The sequence below is a fragment of the Entelurus aequoreus genome, linkage group LG08 (assembly GCF_033978785.1).
Source record: "Entelurus aequoreus isolate RoL-2023_Sb linkage group LG08, RoL_Eaeq_v1.1, whole genome shotgun sequence".
Taxonomy (NCBI): domain Eukaryota; kingdom Metazoa; phylum Chordata; class Actinopteri; order Syngnathiformes; family Syngnathidae; genus Entelurus; species Entelurus aequoreus.
Genome location: NC_084738.1, coordinates 15,310,225 through 15,332,681, shown reverse-complemented (window position 1 = coordinate 15,332,681; position 22,457 = coordinate 15,310,225). Strand labels below are relative to the sequence as shown.

The window sequence follows — 22,457 nt, the reverse complement described above, 5'->3', positions numbered from 1 at the left end:
GTATAGCTCTTTTCTGTAGTTGATACAATGCCTTTACGTTACTATTATGTGTTCCCCCACACGTCCACACAGTAGCTGATATATGGCAATATAAGTGCACAATACAATATATGCATTTCCCTATAATCTAACACATATTTTACCTTATTTAATATAAAAATACTCTTAGACGTCTTTTTCCGTACATGTGCAATATGACATTTCCATGTCAGACCGTCATCCAGTATCACTCCTAAAAATCTAAGTTCAGAAACCCTTTCAATATCAATTCCATCTATTGACAGTTTGATCGTTTCCTCCCTTTTCCTCTTACAAAAAAATCATAAGCTTTGTTTTTTTTAAATTTAGTGATAATTTATTGACATCAAACCATCTCTTAATTTAATCATTTCTTGTTCAATAATGTTTGATAACGCTTTTAAGTCATGTCCCGAACTATAAAAGTTGGTGTGGTCCGCAAATAATACACATTTCAATAACTTTGATACCTCACATATATCATTAATATGTAAAATAAACAATTTTGGTCCCAAAACATGACTGCCATTTGGACATTTTAATGGTATCTAACATGCATATTTGCCCTGTGGTATTCTTTTTAGTACATTTATGTAGGTGCCGTGTATGTCCACCTTATGCCAGTCAATTTTATTTCAGTGCTATTTTCGTAAGTTAGTTGTTGTCAGCATGAAGATGAAGGTGGCGAGAGCATTTTGGGGCATGTTGTCTTGAAAAAAACTAATAATATTTTCTATGTTGTGTTTCTCTCTCTACTACACACACCGATGATGAGGTGTAGAGGATATAAAAGAGTCAATCATGTCAGCCGTGTGTGTTGACAGAATACAGATTGTCTGCAGGGTTTTTGTCTCCAGAGGACCTAATAATGTGTCTGTCAGAGCAATGAGGGCACAGGGATAGACTTATCTTTGTACACACACACACACACACACACACACACACAAACACACACACACTGACGCTGAAAGGGGGTTGTTTTTGTTTGAACCAGAGGATGACCTGCGAAGCACCTTTTAAAGCAGCCATTCATCTGTTTATCATCCCTTCATGTGCCCATTGAGCCTTTATTCCGCCTCCAATCCGCTCACACGCTCGTCCGGGCATCTTCCATCTTGCTTTTCACACCTTTATTTCAACAGATAATCCCATCTCTTTCTCCTTTTTTTTTTCTTTTTCTTTTTTTGGGAGGACCGAATCGGCTAAGCCCTTTTACTGTCTAATGTCACACAGCATTGCTGGTGTACAAACGAGCCAAACGGCATTGTTGTGTTTGCAATGTATCGTCAATTTTATACTCACCGGGCGCGTGGTCCACAAAAGCAAATAACCAGCACCGAACCAAATTAGTTTTTTGATTTTTTTCATTAGCGTCACAAAAAGCTTAATTGAAATATGAGTGGTTAGCATCCAGGATCTTTATTTACCTCTGCATGCGCTTTAAGATGTTGCACTTGCACGGTTCACAATGATCTCCTGAAACGGTATTTACGCTGACTGAGCAGTTTTGTTTCCTACCGCTATTCTAACATTGCTTCTCTTGCTGTTGTGTTATACAATAGACTTGTCAATAAATGTGTTAAAAAGACCACTTCATACGTTCTCATTATCATTGTTGTCAATGTTGCACTTAGCAAAGAATGGTTAGCATTGCTTTTTGCTAATTTACTCCTCCTTTTGCCCCTCGTGTCGCCTGACAGGCGTAGGTACGGACAACACGAGGTAGGTGTCGGCTCGCTGTCCTGCATGCCGCAGTCGCATGAGTGTGTTCTTTGCCGTCCTCCTCTTGCGTGCTTGTCTCTTGTTCTCTGCCTGTTTATAAATACACTATGTTGAAGTCATCAGATGTGGATTGTTCATCATGAGACATTATAAAAGATTTTTAGGACAGGGAATCTAAAATTTACTTCTATCTATGCTGCTTTTCTTTCCCTCTGGAAGACTCAGCAACTCCTCCGCCCTACTCTCCTTCGACCTGAGGTACTCCACTGTCTCTTTTCTGACCTTCCAGACATGTCCGCCCGCTTTGTGGTTCTCTGTTGTGTCTTGGTATTGTGATGATGATGATGATGTCCCTCGATCCAACAGGAGTTGTCCATGGAATCTGGCATTGACCCAGGTCAGGACTACTACACGCAGGACTACTACAGCTATGATCATGGGTCAGTATTGCTGCTTGAGTGCTCAATTTCGTGTGGTGTCCCCCAGGGTTCTTTTCTAAGTCCCTTTATGTTCTCACTGCATGCTTTGTAAGGACGTCAAATGATCTACCTTTTTTCTACAAATACTACATAGTAGGCGCTGTACCGCAATACATTTCTAGTAAGGTTGCTGTAAATATGTGTGTAACACTGTGTTGCAGTAGAATGACAACTGTGTTTTAAATACAAAAATGAATCCTTAGTGTAAATACAATTTAGTTCATAATATTATCACAATGTACCCCTGGGATAACATAAGGCTGTGGTCCCCAACCACCGGGACCGATTGGTATTTAATCAACATAAAAAACACAATATATACATTATATATCAATATAGATCAATACAGTCTGCAGGGATACAGTCCGTAAGCACACATGATTGTATTTCTTTATATCCCACCCCCCCCCAGCTTAGTAGGCCTAAGTATTGATTAAAAACAAGGCTGAGGTTTTATTTAACAAGCATATTTAATATGTTTGGCCACACAGTTTGAACAGTAGTACTGTACTGTGAGTACAGGAAAATAAAACACTGTACTTTGAGTGATTATTTGGTGTACCAAGATGGAGTGTTCGCTGGCTCCATCTTATACATGAAATAATGGTACATGTACCAGAGTTTGAGAATCACTGCTCTACACTTAAGTTTGTGAGGCTATATCAGGCGTCCCCAAACTATGGACCCGGATCTGGCCCGCCAGCGTCAACAATCCGGCCCGCGGGAAGTCCCAAGTAAAAAAAATAAAAAAAAAAATATTTTTTTCTAATTATTTTTTAAAGTCTGACCTTTCTAATCCATTTTCTACCTCTTGTTACTCATTGTGTCTTCTAGCTGCTCAGGCAAATCATATTGTCTAAAAATGCATTTTCCCATCGACCATGTGACATCATCGCGCTCGGAATATATACAGCTCGGCTCCCGGCCAAATTTTTTTAACCCAATGCGGCCCCCGAGTCAAAAAGTTTGGGGACCCCAGGGCTATATGGTCACATTCACTGTTAGATTTGATCATTTGGCGGCTACCAAATAGTAAATACTTGTACACCGTTTTTTTAAAACAAGTATGCTCCATTTTATTGGTCCTGACCTTTTTTCCTCGATTGATCGTGTTTGGTTTCCTGCTACGCCCCAAACATGGAACATTCTGCCTTATTGATATTCCTCTGGTCAAAAACTGAGCGGCCCTCAGGTGCATTTTGACCCGTCTCTAACTTCATTTCCACTCCTCGCCCTTTTCCTTTGCGGTCATGTAAATTTCACCAAGCTTTTACTTCCTCCTACACTATATTTGGTGTGAGCTGTTGCAAAGTGTGCAGACTGCCACTGTGCATGTGTGTGTGTGTGTGTGTGTGTGTGTGTGTGTGTGTGTGTGTGTGTGTGTGTGTGTGTGTGTGTGTGTGTGTGTGTGTGTGTGTGTGTGTGTGTGTGTGTGTGTGTGTAATGTAAAAGTGTTCCTTGGTGGTCTGATATTGTAGAAGCAAGAAATACAAAAATGGTTGTGCATTAAACACAAAAGGACACGTTTGATCAAAGTGTTCATGAAGGAGACAATGAGGGATTTCCTTCTTGTTTTTCCGCACCCACGCCGCTGATGCATTGTATAGAATTGTGTAAGAATTAAAATTAGAGCTGGATCTGTTTGCTTTTTTCTTACTCTTGCCTCCCACGTAAATTCACAAGGTGCACACAACTGCAGTACTATCATTATTATTCCTTGACTTTCTGCACACGCAGAGCTAATTGTGTCTACCTAGCGTAGCAGCTAACCAGGCAGCCTGCCCCGGAAAGCACACAATAGGCCAGATGCTATTGGCTCGGAGCAGAACTCATTTTTGACTCTTAGCAGGGTATCAGACTTTGCGACCCTGCAGGATTTATAGCAAATCGCCTTGTCTGCTGTCGCTTGTTTAGGTTTGTTCAAGCGTTGCTAACAAATTCACAGTTATTTGTCTCAACACATGACCATTAGAATATCAGGTGCCGGAAGCTGCTGCTCCCAGTGTGGGACTACCCCCTAGTGGGGATTGTGAAATATGAAGTGGGTTGTGGAGCCCCTTAAGTGGCTGTTAGTGAACGGATTCTTTAACTTAAGCGTTCATACTGTAAGGATTAACAGCTTTTACAGGCATTTCCTGTTATGATCCGCTGCCCGGATCATAGTCTGTTTAAGTTTTTCTAATCACTTGTGTTTTCTGTTAGTTTTGGACTCCTTTAGTTCCTGTTTATGCACCTCTGAGTTTGTTACCATGGCTATGTATTAGTTTCACCTGCCTCTTGTGTTCGGGACACGCACTTGTTTGTTATCAGAGACATTATTTAAGCCTGTCTTTGCCAGTCAGTCGGTCTGCTTCTTTGTTTGCGTCACGCTACTGTTACGTAAGTTTTGCTTGTCTCCTAGCCCCTGCTAGTGATCTCTAGTCTGTGCTAAGTAGTAGCCTTAGCTTCAGGTACGATCGGCACCTTGTTCCGTCGGTTTGTTTTCTGTTTTGTACCTCTTAAAGCAGGGGTGTCCAAAGTGCGGCCCGGGGGCCATTTGCGGCCCGCAGGTAATTTTTTAATGGCCCTGCGGCACATTCTAAAAATACGATTAAAAAAATAAAAATCATAAAAAGTGGTATAAAAGAGCAAACAGGTGAAATGTAACATGAACATGTTGCAATTTTACTCTAATAACACAGTTTCTTTCTTTAAAAAATAATAATGAATCAAAATCAATTCATTATGAATTATTGACCTATTCAAAGCTCCAATTACGTCACATTAAATATTCCACTTTGGAATATTTTTTTGGGAAAATATTTTGTGTCTGCCATATAAAAAACTAAGCTGTTTTGTTTAAAGAAGGGCCTAAAACGAACAAACAAAAAACATAAACAACAACAAAAGTTATAATTGACAGATAGATCTGAAGTTGATCTTGAGACTATTGTGTTAAAAGTTAAAAAAAAAAAGTATGATTTATTTTTTAATACATTACTGAGCAGGACCCTTTTGGATCCCCAATAATTTTAGTGGGACTTTTTTATATAAGTGTCTATTTAAGTTGCTCAAAAATAATAATGAATTAATGTTGTTATGAGTTATGCTATGAACTCCAATTATTATATAATCTCAAATATTTCACTTTAAAATGTTATTGGGGGAAAATATTGCATATTTTGTGTTTTTTTCCATTAAAAAAAAGTGTTTTCTTTGACAAAAAGAGCATACAACTTCAATCTTGAAAAAACACTTTATATTGACAGATACACCTAATGTTGATCTGGAGATTTAGACCTTGAATAATAATAATAATACTAAATAATGACACATTTTTTCTATTTTTTTTACCTAAACCCTTTGGGGTCCCCAGGATCAAGCCTGAGTGGAGGCCTAAATGTATATTTTTTTATACATATATTGTATTGTTTTTTAAAATAAAAAATATCAAAATGGCCCCGGCTTGCTTTGATATTTCAGTGTGCGGCCCTCAGTGGAAAAAGTTTGGACACCCCTGTCTTAAAGTGTTAATTTACGATTAAATCATGTTCCTACCTGCAAGTCCTGTCCGGAGTTGTCCGTTTGCATCCTGGGAGAGCAAACCTCGCAGTAAGCTGCAACCCCGCCGTAATACTTTCCCAACCGTCACAAAATCCTTAGCATTGCTGCCGTAAAAAAACCAAAACGTTATATAGTGTGTTAGAAACTTGTTTAAATAGATTGCGTACAAACACTAACACAGGAATTCATTCACTAAGGTAATTACAAAGCAATGACTACTTAAAACACTAACCATTAGCACATGTCTGAATACCAGACATTTTATAGGGCAGAATACCATTTTTAGTAAGTGGGATGTGGTCACACTATACTGTACTCTTCTCGTTACAGTAGAACCATGTGAGTCTTTTTAACCAACCAGCAAATACATGTAATATAAAGGGAAAATTGTATTTAAAAAATATTTATTTTGCACAAATGCTATTTATGTCCAAAAACAACTTATTTTACTTCCGATAAAATACGATTGATCAAAAGGAATCATATATATATATATATATATATATATATATATATATATATATATATATATGTATATATATATATATATATATATGTATATATATATATATATATATATGTATATATATATATACTCATATTATTTTGTTGTGTGAAATATTTCAAAAAGGCTTGATTAAGTGAAATTGGTTAAACAGACAACAATGGTAGTTACGAAAAACACTAACCTATTTCTAGGAGCAGTCAGGGCGTTGTGGGGATCTGGTTTGGTGGCTGCAGGATTAGGTCTCTGCTATTTGCAGATGATGTGGTCCTGATGGCTTCATCTGGCCAAGATCTTCAGCTCTCACGGGATCGGTTCGCAGCCGAGTGTGAAGCGACTAGGATGGAAATCAGCACCTCCAAGTCCGAGAGTCCATGGTTCTCGCCCGGAAAAGGGTGGAGTGCCATCTCCGGGTTGGGGAGGAGATCCTGCCCCAAGTGGAGGAGTTCAAGTACCTCGGAGTCTTGTTCACGAGTGAGGGAAGAGTGGATCATGAGATCGACAGGCGGATCGGTGCGGCGTCTTCAGTAATGCGAACGCTGTATCGATCCGATGTGGTGAAGAAGGAGCTGAGCCGGAAGGCAAAGCTCTAATTTACCGGTCGATCTACGTTCCCATCCTCACCTATGGTCATGAGCCTTGGGTTATGACCGAAAGGACAAGATCACGGGTATAAGCGGCCGAAATGAGTTTCCTCTGCCGGGTGGCGGGGCTCTCCCTTAGAGATAGGGTGAGAAGCTCTGTCATCCGGGAGGAGCTCAAAGTAAAGCCGCTGCTCCTCCACATCGAGAGGAGCCAGATGAGGTGGTTCGGGCATCTGGTCAGGATGCCACCCGAACGCCTCCCTAGGGAGGTGTTGGGGGCATGTCCGACCGGTAGGAGACCACGGGGAAGACCCAGGACACGTTGGGAAGACTATCTCTCCCGGCTGGCCTGGGAACGCCTCTGGATCCCCCGGGAGGAGCTGGACCAAGTGGCTGGGGACAGGGAAGTCTGGGCTTCTCTGCTTAGGCTGCTGCCCCCGCGACCCGACCTCGGATAAGCGGAAGAAGATGGATGGACTAACCTATTTATTGTTAACTGTCTGGAATGGGCTTATGTTGTCTTTAACTTGAAGTGGAGTGGTAATTGTTTTTGGGGGACACCTCGTGATCACATTGATTCATTAAAGCTAAGCCCACGGCCCAAGAAGTTGAATGATACGGACACGTTTGTTACTGGATACATTCTAATTCTGCCTTGGAAAAGTGTGTGTGTAAATAGTACAGCTGAAGTGAATAACTATTTGCTTACCCTTTCTAAGTGAAGCAACATATATTGACAATACCTTGATATCTAGTTTGTAAATGATGTCAAACATAATGTAGGAATGCTGACTAAATAAATTATTAAGTATAGAAATTCAACCTTTAATAGATTAAATTGACGAGCTTATTAATAATGAGTCAAACAAAATTACTAATCTGCATTAATGTCAGTAATGTTTAAAGCATTCAAATATTTTGCAAATACACCAACATCAATAGAAGTGCACACTTATTTTGGTGGTAAGGCACGCTTGCAGAAAACACTAAAAGGTGAATTTTTTTTGCATGTTTTCAATATGATTTTTTTTTTTTTACTGAATTTATTGTTGGGTTTTTTAGAAGGAACAAATATGCATGGACTCAATAATTAGAAAAAAATATATCTTATTTAAACTAGTCCATAACTTAAGATAAAGAAATAAATACTACTGTAGTTTGTTCAAAATAAGTACAATAAAACAACAATAATAATAATAATGATGAATAAAAAATAACTTTTATTCACCTTTCCACTAGGCTACTGATATATAATTAATATTACAAATAATGATAAACAATAAAATATGCTGGTAGGAGCATACATAAATCTTTTTTTCCAGTAGGCTACTTATTGTACAAAAGGTACTTCTTTACTAAACATAAGTATCACCATTTTTTTTAAATAAATGATCTACTTCAACAATCTTTCCTGTCCCAGGGATCTCTTCGGGGTTAACGTTATTATAAGATTGTAAGCAGCAGCAACTTGTTCTGTCTCTGGAGCCAAAGGTTATCCAGGGGATTTGTAACTTAAATCTTGCATGCATGAAGTATAGGCTGTGCCAGTTGCTAGCTGCAGGGTGTGTGAGCTCCATCCAGTTGAAACGTGACCCTGTTCGTCTTTTTTCCTTTTTCTTTATTGGCCTTCCAAAGCGGGCAGCGCTCACGTAAGCAGAACAAAATAAAGTAGAAAAAATCTATATCAGTCAAGGGTTTGCAAACACAATGCCTGCTGGCCACAACATGCTCCTTTTGTGATTAAAATCGTGTTTCCAGCACTTTAAGTGGCCCTGGATAATCTTTTTTTTGTTAAGCCGATTCCTCTTCACTTTTCCACCGATTGGTTTAAAGCTGCAACAAAAGGCTTCAAATATCAACGACAATGTTGCGAAATGAGAGCTCTTCTTACTGTTATTAAAGCTTTTGTGTCCGCCTGCAGCTATGACCTTCCTCACTACGGCAGCCGCAGGAAGCTGATCTCGCCCTCCGGCCTCTACGATGAATATGGAGAGGTGGTTGTTGACGACGACGGCAGCTACTACTACAGTCCGCACGACTCCGATGGCGAGGTAAGCCCAGGAAACTACAGCCTTATTTCAATTCAATCAGCCATGGACTTATGTACGAAGTTCTATACTGTGCACATCCATACTTGCCTACTAATTGTGCACTCGCATTGTTGCGCAATGATTTTTCATTTTTTATTCATTTATTTCAGGCAATGACATTAAAAAAACAAAAAGTACAAGGTAGACAATACATAATAATATAAATTAATATAATGCAAAAGGTAATGTACAATATGTATGCATGATTGTCCAGTTTTGCCTGAAAGGGAGTGGGAAGAAGATCATAATCCCACCCCCAGTTCTCCATTCAGTGATTAATACATTGAGGTTTCACTGTTACTTTTTTTAAGGATTATAATACAAATGTTGTATCATAGTGGCATTACCACAGGTAAATAAATTACCAAAAATGATTCCCGGGCGCGGCTACGCTGCTGCCCACTGCTCCCCTCACCTCCCAGGGGGTGATCAAGGGGATGGGTCAAATGCAGAGGACAAATTTCACCACACCTAGTGTGTGTGTGACAATCATTGGTACTTTAACTTAACTTTAACAATAATTATTACACTGTATTAGAGATGTCCGATAATGGCTTTTTTGCCGATATCCGATATATTCCGATATTGTGCAACTCTTAATTACCGATTCCGATATCAACCGATACCGATATATACAGTCGTGGAATTAACACATTATTATGCCTAATTTTGTTGTGATGCCCCGCTGGATGCATTAAACAATGTAACAAGGTTTTTCCAAAATAAATAAACTCAAGTTATGGAAAAAAATGCCAACATGGCACTGCCATATTTATTATTGAAGTCACAAAGTGCATTATTTTTTTTAACCGGAGGAGTTAGTGCTGCAAGGGGTTCTGGGTATTTGTTCTGTTGTGTTTATGATGTGTTACGGTGCGGATGTTCTCCCGAAATGTGTTTGTCATTCTTGTTTGGTGTGGGTTCACAGTGTGGCGCAAATTTGTAACAGTGTTAAAGTTGTTTATACACAACCCTCAGTGTGACCTGTATGGCTGTTGACCAAGTATGCCTTGCATTCACTTGTGTGTGTGAAAGCCGTAGATATTATGTTATTGGGCCGGCACGCAAAGGCAGTGCCTTTAAGGGTTATTGGCGCTCTGTACTTCTCCCTACGTCCGTGTACACAGCAGCATTTTAAAAAAGTCATACATTTTACGTTTTGATACCGATAATTTCCGATGTTACATTTTAAAGCATTTATCGGCCGATAATATCGGCAGTCCGATATTATCGGACATCTCTACACTGTATCAACAATGTAGGAAGAATGAACATAGCAACAATGGTAATAGACAACATAGCAACAATGGTAAGGAAACATTGAGCACATGTTAACACTTTGAGACTTTGAGAGTACAACAGCAGGTCAAATTAAAGACCCTCATCTCTATATTTGAACCAGACCCCATGTTTGTATAATAGTTTGAATCGATTAATAGTTTGGCATTGCTTGTGCTGTAAGTCCAGTTTGTTCCATAGTTTTACTCCGCATACAGACGCACAAGAACGCTCTCGGCAATGAGAAATATCCAAAGCCTCTCAAGTTATGAGCCTGCACTCGTCTTATAAGACATTAGTTGTTGCTCATAATTGTGAGCACTAATACTTACCCAGTATTTCTGGCAGTGATTGCTTCCCATAATGCATTCGGAAAGTATTCACAGCGCTTCACTTTTTTGTTAAATTATACAGCCTTATTCCAAAATGGAATAATAATTTGTGTCCTCAAAATTCTACACACATAATGACAATGTGAAAAATGTAAAAACAAAAAAAGCTAATTTATTAAAAAGAAAAAATCACATGTAAACAAGTATTTACAGCAGTGGTTCTTAACCTTGTTGGAGGTAACAAACCCCACCAGTTTCATATGCGCATTCACCGAACCATTCTTTAGTTAAAAATAAAATGTTTGTTTTTTTTCAAACTTTTTTTACTGGTGCACAAAATGAACCGTGCATGAACATCACCTTGTTCAAAGAACAAAACCAACACAGTGCGTGAACTCACAACAAATTACACACCTGCAAATCAGATGGAAAATTAGAAGAAACATTGTTTGGGGGTATCCATAATGCGCCGATAGGGAGAAGTTTTTATTCACACGATGAGTCGGGTGTGTGTAGAACTCCGCGGCGGAGGATCCAAATTATTGTGTATGCACCTTAGGGGATTTGATCCAATTTCGTTGTTCTTTGAACCTGTTCACTGTAATAATGACAATAAAACTCTATTCTATTATATTCTATTCTATTGCGTTAATATGTTTATGGTGATACACTAGATGTACATGTTCATTATATTAAAAACCTGCCTGCACCGGGGAACATTATGAATCTTTAAGTGCCTAAAGCGTGCACGGGCTGCTAAAACCCAACACTTGTGGAATTATAACACGTTTAATCATCAATATAATAATATGTGTGCGGTAGAGTGTATATTATTTCTAAAAATCAGCTCACATTATCAATGAGCCAAGGAAACCTCTTGAATGTTTAAGTGCCTACAGTGCACGGACGTGCGTGTCGCTGCATTATTATAACTCATTCAATCATCAGTACTCACTAACAAGGAGGAAGGATACGTCATGTTTTTGTTTTTTTAAGTTATTCGCGCGTGGAAGACTCACAGCAAAACAAAAGGAACACAAGTAAGTAAATAACTTCATGGTCTGCTGTTAAGGGGCTAAAAAAATGTCTTTCTTAGGACACATTGCAAGAAGTCTTGCTTGCCAAAGTTGTCCCATCAGCTGGATGTCCGACCGCGATCGTATTCAAAACAGCCGACTGTCTTTGGCCCTGGCGGGAGGGTCGGAGCGTCTTTCAAAGCCCATTTTCATGCGTTTCCTCATCAACGTAGAGTAAAACTAGCAGTATGTTTATGTTCAAACATACAAACAGTATAAGTCCTTTTGGTGTGTTTAAAGCAGGGGTGTCAAACATATGGCCCGCGGGCCGGAACCGGCCCCCAAGGAGGTTCGATCAGGCCCGCAGGATAATTTGAAAGTGGAAAAAATGCATAAAAGACATGGAATTAATATTTTAAATTCGCTGCAATTCATGGATTATCCGCTAAGGGGCGCACTCTTTCCATCAGAGTAGAAGACAAGCCGCATCACTGAGACAGACTGAAAACAGCAGACGGTATCAATGCGCCATCTGCTGCTTGTTACGACGTTGTTAATACCTTGGTCTCTACCTCTCCGCTACACCCTCATTAGCCAAAATGTCGTTATCCAAACGGAGAAAAGTAGATAAGGAGTGTAGAATTTTCAAAGAAAAATGGACCACGTCCTATTTATTTACAGAGATGCACGGAAAACCTTCGTGCTTGGTGTGTTTGCAACAAGTTTCGGTATTGAAGGAATATAATATTCGACGCCACTACGAGACTCATCACAGCGAAAAATATGACGGCTTGCAAGGACAACTGAGAAGAGATAAGATTAACGAATTGCTGGCGGGTCTGAGGAAACAGCAGTCAACTTTCATCCAGAGCCGAGAAGTCAGTGAAGCAGCGGTAAAAGCCAGCTACCTAATTGCTAGCGAAATAGCATTAGCATCGAAGCCGTATTCCGACAGTGACTTTGTTAAACGATGCATGATGAAGGCGGCTGAACTTGTATGTCCCGAGAAGCGACAAGCTTTTGCCAATATTAGCCTGACGAGGAATACTATAGCAGAGAGGATTTCGGAACTATCGGCAGATTTAGACAGTCAATTGAAACAGAGAGTTAAGTCATTTATTGCATTTTCCGTGGCAATTGACGAGAGCACTGACATCACAGACGTGGCCCAACTGGCCATATTTATTCGAGGAGTTGATGAGACATTGACTGTTACTGAAGAGTTTCTTGAGTTGGTGCCAATGATGGACACCACAACAGCCGAGGACATTTTTGGCTCTGTCGTTGCTGCATTGGACAGAGTTGGAGTGGACTGGTTATTTATAGCAGAGTATGGTATAATTTTAATGGTCCGGCTCACTTGACATCTCCCTAGGCCGTATGTGGCCCACGATGCGAAATGAGTTTGACACCCCTGGTTTAAAGGAAAGGCAGTGTTGTGTACTATATAGTGAGCACAGGACATGACAAGTGCACAAGTGTGACGTCATCACAAGTCGCCGTTGAGAGTTGTGAAACTCTTCCCCTTGGCCGGCATTTGCAAAAACGTGCGTTTTTAAAGACCAAAGTATGCGTTTGCATGTGGACAAGTTAAAGTTAAAGTACTAATGATTGTCACACACACACTAGGTGTGCTGAAATGTGTCCTCTGCATTTGACCCATCACCCTTGTTCACCCCCTGGGAGGTGAGGGGAGCAGTGAGCAGCAGCGGTGGCCACGCTCGGGAATCATTTTGGTGATTTAACCCCCAATTCCAACCCTTGATGCTGAGTGCCAAGCAGGGAGGTAATGGGTCCCATTTGTATAGTCTTTGGTATGACTCGGCCGGGGTTTGAACTCACAACCTACCGATCTCAGGGCGGACACTCTAATCACAGAGCCCTGAATGCAGAGATAAGCATGTGTTTATAAAGTATCCTTGTTCGTGTGGACATGTTCTAATTGTGCACAACAATAATTCCCCAGTAATAGTGCTAATTTATAGTTTCCAGGTAATTGTGCACACAAATAGTTATCTAGTGATTGTGCACACAAATAGTTATCTAGTGATTGTGCACACAAATAGTTATCTAGTGATTGTGCACACAAATAGTTATCTAGTGATTGTGCACACAAATAGTTATGATTGTGCACACAAATAGTTATCTAGTAATTGTGCACACAAATAGTTATCTAGTGATTGGGCACACAAATAGTTATCTAGTGATTGTGCACACAAATAGTTATCTAGTGATTGTGCACACAAACAGCTATCTAGTGATTGGGCACACAAATAGTTATCTAGTGATTGTGCACACAAATAGTTATCTAGTGATTGGGCACACACATTTGTGCACACAAATAGCTATCTAGTGATTGTGCACACAAATAGTTATCTAGTGATTGTGCACACAAATAGTTATCTAGTGATTGGGCACACACATTTGTGCACACAAATAGCTATCTAGTGATTGTGCACACAAATAGTTATCGAGTGATTGTGCACACAAATAGTTATCTAGTGATTGTGCACACAAATAGTTATCTAGTGATTGTGCACACAAATAGTTATCTAGTGATTGTGCACACAAATAGTTATGATTGTGCACACAAATAGTTATCTAGTAATTGTGCACACAAATAGTTATCTAGTGATTGGGCACACAAATAGTTATCTAGTGATTGGGCACACAAATAGTTATGATTGTGCACACAAATAGTTATCTAGTAATTGTGCACACAAATAGTTATCTAGTGATTGGGCACACAAATAGTTATCTAGTGATTGTGCACACAAATAGTTATCTAGTGATTGAGCACACAGATAGTTATCTAGTGATTGTGCACACAAATAGTTATCTAGTGATTGTGCACACAAATAGTTATCGAGTGATTGTGCACACAAATAGTTATCTAGTGATTGTGCACACAAATAGTTATCTAGTGATTGTGCACACAAATAGTTATCTAGTGATTGTGCACACAAATAGTTATGATTGTGCACACAAATAGTTATCTAGTAATTGTGCACACAAATAGTTATCTAGTGATTGGGCACACAAATAGTTATCTAGTGATTGGGCACACAAATAGTTATGATTGTGCACACAAATAGTTATCTAGTAATTGTGCACACAAATAGTTATCTAGTGATTGGGCACACAAATAGTTATCTAGTGATTGTGCACACAAATAGTTATCTAGTGATTGAGCACACAGATAGTTATCTAGTGATTGTGCACACAAATAGTTATCTAGTGATTGTGCACACAAATAGTTATCTAGTGATTGTGCACACAAATAGTTATCTAGTGATTGGGCACACAAATAGTTATCTAGTGATTGGGCACACAAATTTGTGCACACAAATAGTTATCTAGTGATTGGGCACACAAATAGTTATCTAGTGATTGGGCACACAAATAGTTATCTAGTGATTGTGCACACAAATAGTTATCTAGTGATTGTGCACACAAATAGTTATCTAGTGATTGTGCACACAAATAGTTATCTAGTGATTGTGCACACAAATAGTTATCTAGTGATTGGGCACACAAATAATTATCTAGTGATTGTGCACACAAATAGTTATCTAGTGATTGGGCACACAAATAGTTATCTAGTGATTGTGCACACAAATAGTTATCTAGTGATTGTGCACACAAATAGTTATCTAGTGATTGTGCACACAAACAGCTATCTAGTGATTGGGCACACAAATAATTATCTAGTGATTGTGCACGCAAACAGCTATCTAGTGTTTGGGCACACAAATAGTTATCTAGTGATTGTGCACACAAATAGTTATTTAGTGATTGTGCACACAAATAGTTATCTAGTGATTGTGGACACAAATAGTTATCTAGTGATTGTGCACACAAATAGTTATCTAGTGATTGTGCACACAAATAGTTACCTAGTGATTGTGGACGCAAATAGTTATCTAGTGATTGTGCACACAAATAGTTATCTAGTGATTGTGCACACAAATAGTTATCTAGTGATTGTGCACACAAATAGTTATCTAGTGATTGGGCACACAAATAGTTATCTAGTGATTGGGCACACAAATTTGTGCACACAAATAGTTATCTAGTGATTGGGCACACAAATAGTTATCTAGTGATTGGGCACACAAATAGTTATCTAGTGATTGTGCACACAAATAGTTATCTAGTGATTGTGCACACAAATAGTTATCTAGTGATTGTGCACACAAATAGTTATCTAGTGATTGTGCACACAAATAGTTATCTAGTGATTGGGCACACAAATAATTATCTAGTGATTGTGCACACAAATAGTTATCTAGTGATTGGGCACACAAATAGTTATCTAGTGATTGTGCACACAAATAGTTATCTAGTGATTGTGCACACAAATAGTTATCTAGTGATTGGGCACACAAATAATTATCTAGTGATTGTGCACACAAATAGTTATCTAGTGATTGTGCACACAAATAGTTATCTAGTGATTGTGCACACAAATAGTTATTTAGTGATTGTGCACACAAATAGTTATCTAGTGATTGTGGACACAAATAGTTATCTAGTGATTGTGCACACAAATAGTTATCTAGTGATTGTGCACACAAATAGTTACCTAGTGATTGTGGACGCAAATAGTTATCTAGTGATTGTGCACACAAATACTTATCTAGTGATTGTGCACACAAATAGTTATCTAGTGATTGTGCACACAAATAGTTATCTAGTGATTGTGCACACAAATAGTTATCTAGTGATTGTGCACACAAATAGTTATCTAGTGATTGTGCACACAAATAGTTATCTAGTGATTGGGCACACAAATAATTATCTAGTGATTGTGCACACAAATAGTTATCTAGTGATTGGGCACACAAATAGTTATCTAGTGATTGTGCACACAAATAGTTATCTAGTGATTGTGCACACAAATAGTTATCTAGTGATTGTGCACACAAACAGCTATCTAGTGATTGGGCACACAAATAATTATCTAGTGATTGTGCACGCAAACAGCTATCTAGTGTTTGGGCACACAAATAATTATCTAGTGATTGGGCACACAAATAGTTATCTAGTGATTGTGCACACAAATAGTTATCTAGTGATTGTGCACACAAATAGTTATTTAGTGATTGTGCACACAAATAGTTATCTAGTGATTGTGGACACAAATAGTTATCTAGTGATTGTGCACACAAATAGTTATCTAGTGATTGTGCACACAAATAGTTACCTAGTGATTGTGGACGCAAATAGTTATCTAGTGATTGTGCACACAAATACTTATCTAGTGATTGTGCACACAAATAGTTATCTAGTGATTGTGCACACAAATAGTTAGCTAGTGATTGTTTTCACAAATAGTTACCTAGTGATTGTGGACACAAATAGTTATCTAGTGATTGTGCACACAAATAGTTATCTAGTGATTGTGCACACAAATAGTTATCTAGTGATTGGGCACACAAATAATTATCTAGTGATTGTGCACACAAATAGTTATCTAGTGATTGGGCACACAAATAGTTATCTAGTGATTGTGCACACAAATAGTTATCTAGTGATTGTGCACACAAACAGCTATCTAGTGATTGGGCACACAAATAATTATCTAGTGATTGTGCACGCAAACAGCTATCTAGTGATTGGGCACACAAATAATTATCTAGTGATTGGGCACACAAATAGTTATCTAGTGATTGTGCACACAAATAGTTATCTAGTGATTGTGCACACAAATAGTTATCTAGTGATTGTGCACACAAATAGTTATCTAGTGATTGTGGACACAAATAGTTATCTAGTGATTGTGCACACAAATAGTTATCTAGTGATTGTGCACACAAATAGTTACCTAGTGATTGTGGACGCAAATAGTTATCTAGTGATTGTGCACACAAATAGTTATCTAGTGATTGTGCACACAAATAGTTATCTAGTGATTGTGCACACAAATAGTTAGCTAGTGATTGTTTTCACAAATAGTTACCTAGTGATTGTGGACACAAATAGTTATCTAGTGATTGTGCACACAAATAGTTATCTAGTGATTGTGCACACAAATAGTTATCTAGTGATTGTGCACACAAATAGTTATCTAGTGATTGTGCACACAAATAGTTATCTAGTGATTGTGCACACAAATAGTTATCTAGTGATTGTGCACACAAATAGTTATCTAGTGATTGTGCACACAAATAGTTAGCTAGTGATTGTTTTCACAAATAGTTACCTAGTGATTGTGCACACAAATAGTTATCTAGTGATTGTGCACACAAATAGTTATCTAGTGATTGGGCACACAAATACCGTATTTTTCGGAGTACAAGTCGCTCTGCAGTATAAGTCGCACCAGCTGAAAATGCATAATAAAGAAGGAAAAAAACATATATAAGTCGCACTGGAGTATAAGTCACATTTTTTTGGGAAATGTATTTGATAAAACCCAACACCAAGAATAGACATTTGAAAGGCAATTTAAAATAAATAAAGAATAGTGAACAACAGGCTGAAAAAGTGTACGTTATATGAGGCATAAATAACCTACTGAGAACGTGCCTGGTATGTTAACGTAACATATTATGAATAACTATAACATATAGAACATGCTATACGTTTACCAAACAATCTGTCACTCCTAATCGCTAAATCCCATGAAATCTTATACGTCTAGTCTCTTACGTGAATGAGCTAAATAATATTATTTCATATTTTACGGTAATGTGTTAATAATTTCACACATAAGTCGCTCCTGAGTATAAGTCGCACCCCCGGCCAAACTATGAAAAAAACTGCGACTTATAGTCCGAAAAATACGGTAGTTATCTAGTGATTGTGAACACAAATAGTTTCCCAAAAATTGTGCCCAGAAGTGTTCTGTGGTTGTTGATTATTAAAAGAATATATAATTATATAGTAATATTTGTGTACACATTGTAGTAATCTCTTCCAAACAATACTTAATGAAAATCCCTATTGTTTATTTTCTTTGCTAAAATATTTGCTCTGGCTTTGGGGGGGACGCCTCCACGGCAACAGGTGAGAAGACACCCTCAAGGAGGCACATTCCCGCCACGCCCTGCCTACCGCCGGGCGCATCCCCCGCCTCACCACGTGCCCCCAAAAGAGGTCCCATTGCCCCTTGTGAGTAATAAAACCCCAGCTGATAAAACACAAAATGGTGTGGCGTCGCCAGGAAGCTCAAAGCCTGTGAGTTTGGGGACTGTAGCCAAGTTGAAGGCTCTCGTGAGCTCCCTGCTGCCGTTTGCTAGTAAAACCGCTGGGCCGCCCACGTCTCTCCACCCACCTTGGAACAAAGCCCGAATTAAACCTTTGGAAGATTCTGGAAAGGTCTTAGAGAGAGAAGTAGGGAGTCAAGAAGAAATGAAAAGAGCCAGAGAAGAGGTGGACACTCTTGGAAGGATGAAGATGACAGGGAAGACGGCTTCACAGCGGCCTGGTTTGGTCTCCAACGGCGGTCCTCACATGGATAGGAATTATTTGCAAGGGCTGCCGATGAAACAAAAGCCGTACGAGACTGTTGGTATGTCCCTCGCCAGGAGGCTCAAGGGCCCTGCGAGGGTGGGCGGCCAAGTGTGGGGCGATGGCGGAAATAGAGGAGGTGAGAGAGGTAGAAGGGTGTGTGGTTCTGTAGGAGACATGAGTGTTTCTGCTCTCGTGTCGGGCAGAGACGGTGCAGCACGGGGGAACAGGTGTGGGGACAGGTGTGGGGACAGGTGGGGGGATAGGTGGGGTCGGGAGGTCGGAGGACAGGGCGGGTCATCAGAGAGATGGCAAAGAAGGTTCAATGAGCAGTGTTTTTCTGAGCGCAGAGAGTCCGACTCCACTATCCCAAGCTCCTCCAGCGCGTCCACAGAGCGTGAGGAGACAGAATCTGACACGGAAAGTCCCTCGGCGTCTTTGAGCCATGACGGGTCCGGTTCTGGTAGGGAGTCTGGAACAGGGAGCGAAGACGACGGGCCAAGAGATCGAGCGCGTCCTAAGAGACGAGGCGGGGCGAGAGAAGGAAAAGGCAAAGCTTCAAAAACACGTGGAGACCAAACGGAGAGTTCGCCACCGCAGACGGACGACTTGTCCCCCATCATGGAGGACACTGAGGAGGATACCGGTCACATGACTGAACGGGATGAAACAGAAGCTTGAGATGCAGATTAGCTCAACCCTACAACGTCTCCTTGGAGATGTTCTTCTTTGCCTCGAAGTAAGACTTTGGCTTTGCTGTCACTTGATCAAACTTGCCTTGGTTTGGGGTTTTTGATCTGATCTGGTTTGTGTTTCTATCACTCTGACTGATGCTTGGTGGCTTTTAACGCACTTCTTTGCTGCTCCTAAACCTCTTCCAGCATCCTCTTTCAGTCCTGTCCCTGCTTCCTGTGCTGTGTTTGCTGTGTGCGGACCGTGCGAGTAATAAGAAACCCACGTTGTCCGCTTTTTGAAGGACTACTAGGAACTTCAACCAGAGAACGTCGGCCAAGGAACAGTTTAGTTTCCAAACTGATACAACCTTGCAGGTTAAACACAATATTCGTAGGGTTAATGTTTAATTGGATTTCTGTAACCAAGTGACGGCACAAGTGACTTCAAGGCAATTTATACACGAGCAAGCACTTTGGCGATAGGGGCTAGGAAAAAACCTCAAACACAACCCAACTATGACAAACACTAGAAGGACAGGTGGCAGGTAAAGGGGAAAAACAATGACCGTGTTCTTAGACTACAGCGTTCTTTTATTGAACAGTCAAGTCTTTATAGGACAAGGACAGACAAGTCCAGTGTGTTCAAAGCTCAGTGACCATGGTTCTTTCTGGGGCAGGGCTGATGAGTTGCTCCGTGATTTTCAAGCGTCATTTTTAAAGTGAGGATATGTAATTAAAACATTCCCGTCACCCTAAATCCTGTCCTTTGTTCCTCCTGTCACACTGCAAAAAGTCAGTGTTCAAAAACAAGAAAAAAATACAAAAATGAGGGGTATTTTACTTGAACTAAGCAAAATTATCTGCCATTAGAAGAAGAAAATTTGGCTTGTCAAGACTTTCCAAAACAAGTAAAGTTAGCTAACCTCAATGAACCCAAAAATACGTTTAAAATAAGTATTTTCTCACTAATAACAAGTGCACTATTCTTGATAGAAAAAACAAATATGAGACCTTTTTTGTCAATATGTTGAAAAATATTCTAAATTAAGTAAATGCTAGTGCCATTATCTTGACATAATGATATGCGCTCTGCATTACCTTTATTGCATTTTGCCATCGATAACATGACATCATCGCGCCAAGTGCGTGCTCTTTCAGTCAATTAGTGCGCAAAGAATATCTTTTTTTTTTATTGTAATTTTGAAGAATTTATCTGAATGTGCGTGAACTATTTCTGTTCAAAATTGTGTGAAATGTCACATGTTAAATGTTTCAATATTAACTGTCAGTTTACTGTACTGTGCCAACTGTACTACTATACGAGTACGTATGTTCTATTGTTTCATTGGAAATAAAACAGCAAAGTCCCTTAGGCTGTCATCTGTTTTAATTATGAGACACAATTGTGTCAAAGTCATGATTTTTTATTTGGAATAAGAAATTCTTACTTTGAAAAAGTAGTTTTATACTTGTGAGTGTTGATGACACAACTTTGCATCAGTTGATATTCTAGTTTCAAGCATGTTTTACTCAATATAGGTCATCAAATCTCATAATTTAGAACCAAAACACTTAAAACAAGTAAAAGACTAACATAAAATCTGCTTAGTGAGAAGAACGATCTTATCAGACAGAAAATAAGCAAATATCACCCTTATTTGAGATATTTAATCTTACCTAGATTTCAGTTTTTGCAGTGCAGGGACTATGTCTTTGGTTTTTGGACATACTGTAGGTGCACTTTGTTTTTGCAATAATCATCAAGTCAAAAGAGCAGCTTGCAAGCATCCTTGGAGTAGAAGGCTAGAACTGCTAGATATTATTAGCTTCAATGAAAACAATAAGCTGCATTCGGTTTTTAGTGATTCTCAAACTGTGGTGGTACGCCAAAGAATCACTTAATTAAAGGTTCAAACGGTGTTACTGTTCAAACTGTGTGTGATGTTACAGTGGCCAAAAATATTCAATATAAATGTTCATACCAGAGATGTATACGCGCAAACCAACAGGTGATGCCAAATACAATTTTCCGGGCTTTTTGGTGTAACTTGTCTTGTGTGTGTTTCCCAGCATGGCGGCCGCAAGCGTCGCATCAAGCTGGTGTTGGACCGCGAGTACGAGACCAGCTCCACCGGCGACGACAGCGCCCCTGAACCCCAACGCGGCCGCCCCGCCCCCTCCACGCTAAACAACCACAGCAATGTCAACGGCGGCCTCTACGTGGCCCAGAACGGCTCCATCATCCGCACCCGGAGAACGGCGGCCCCAAACAGCAAGCCCCCGTCGCCCGTCTTCAGCTCGCGGCTGGCCAAGCACTTTAAAAAAGTGGACAAAATGGCGGCCACGTTGGAGGAGAAAATACCCCTGAGCGGCGCTAGAACTGTACCGCAGGGCGGCGCCCAAACCTTGCGCACCTTTAAGAGCCCCCCCACCCCCTCCTTCAGTAACTCTGACATCCATAAGACGGTCAACGTCTTTGACACCCGACAATCCAGCGTGTCCTCCGAGGTGGACGTGGACGCTCAGGAGCAGCCCCCCGACTCTGACTCGGGGACCAACGGGGCTCTGCCGCACACCGGGACCACCGAGGACGGGGACGGGGACGGACTGGAGCAAGGCGAGAGGGAGTCCAGTGTGGACGCAGACGAAGGCCTGGTCATGAAGGATCTTCCTCAGTGTGCCGGTGAGAGGACGCAGGAGGAGCAAGGAGAGCTTTGGATGGGAGCCGGGAACAACGTCCACATCCCCATGACCAAACTAT

At 40.0% G+C, this 22,457-nt stretch overlaps 1 protein-coding gene across 3 annotated transcripts in view; it reads left to right on the top strand.

Moving 5' to 3' along the window:
* The window catches only part of pcdh15b (protocadherin-related 15b), a 315,473-nt gene that overhangs the window by 292,780 nt on the left and 236 nt on the right, over nt 1-22,457 (top strand). The window contains exons 37-42 of one of the 3 annotated variants that reach the window (XM_062055675.1): nt 1,719-1,740; nt 1,960-1,998; nt 2,107-2,180; nt 8,773-8,902; nt 18,579-18,683; nt 21,767-22,457. The exon at nt 21,767-22,457 is cut by the window's right edge and continues 236 nt beyond it. In XM_062055675.1, the coding sequence (XP_061911659.1) occupies nt 1,719-1,740; nt 1,960-1,998; nt 2,107-2,180; nt 8,773-8,902; nt 18,579-18,683; nt 21,767-22,457 (1,061 nt within the window). The remainder of the gene's footprint in view (nt 1-1,718; nt 1,741-1,959; nt 1,999-2,106; nt 2,181-8,772; nt 8,903-18,578; nt 18,684-21,766) is intronic. The other 2 variants (XM_062055676.1, XM_062055677.1) reach the window with 2 other exon arrangements.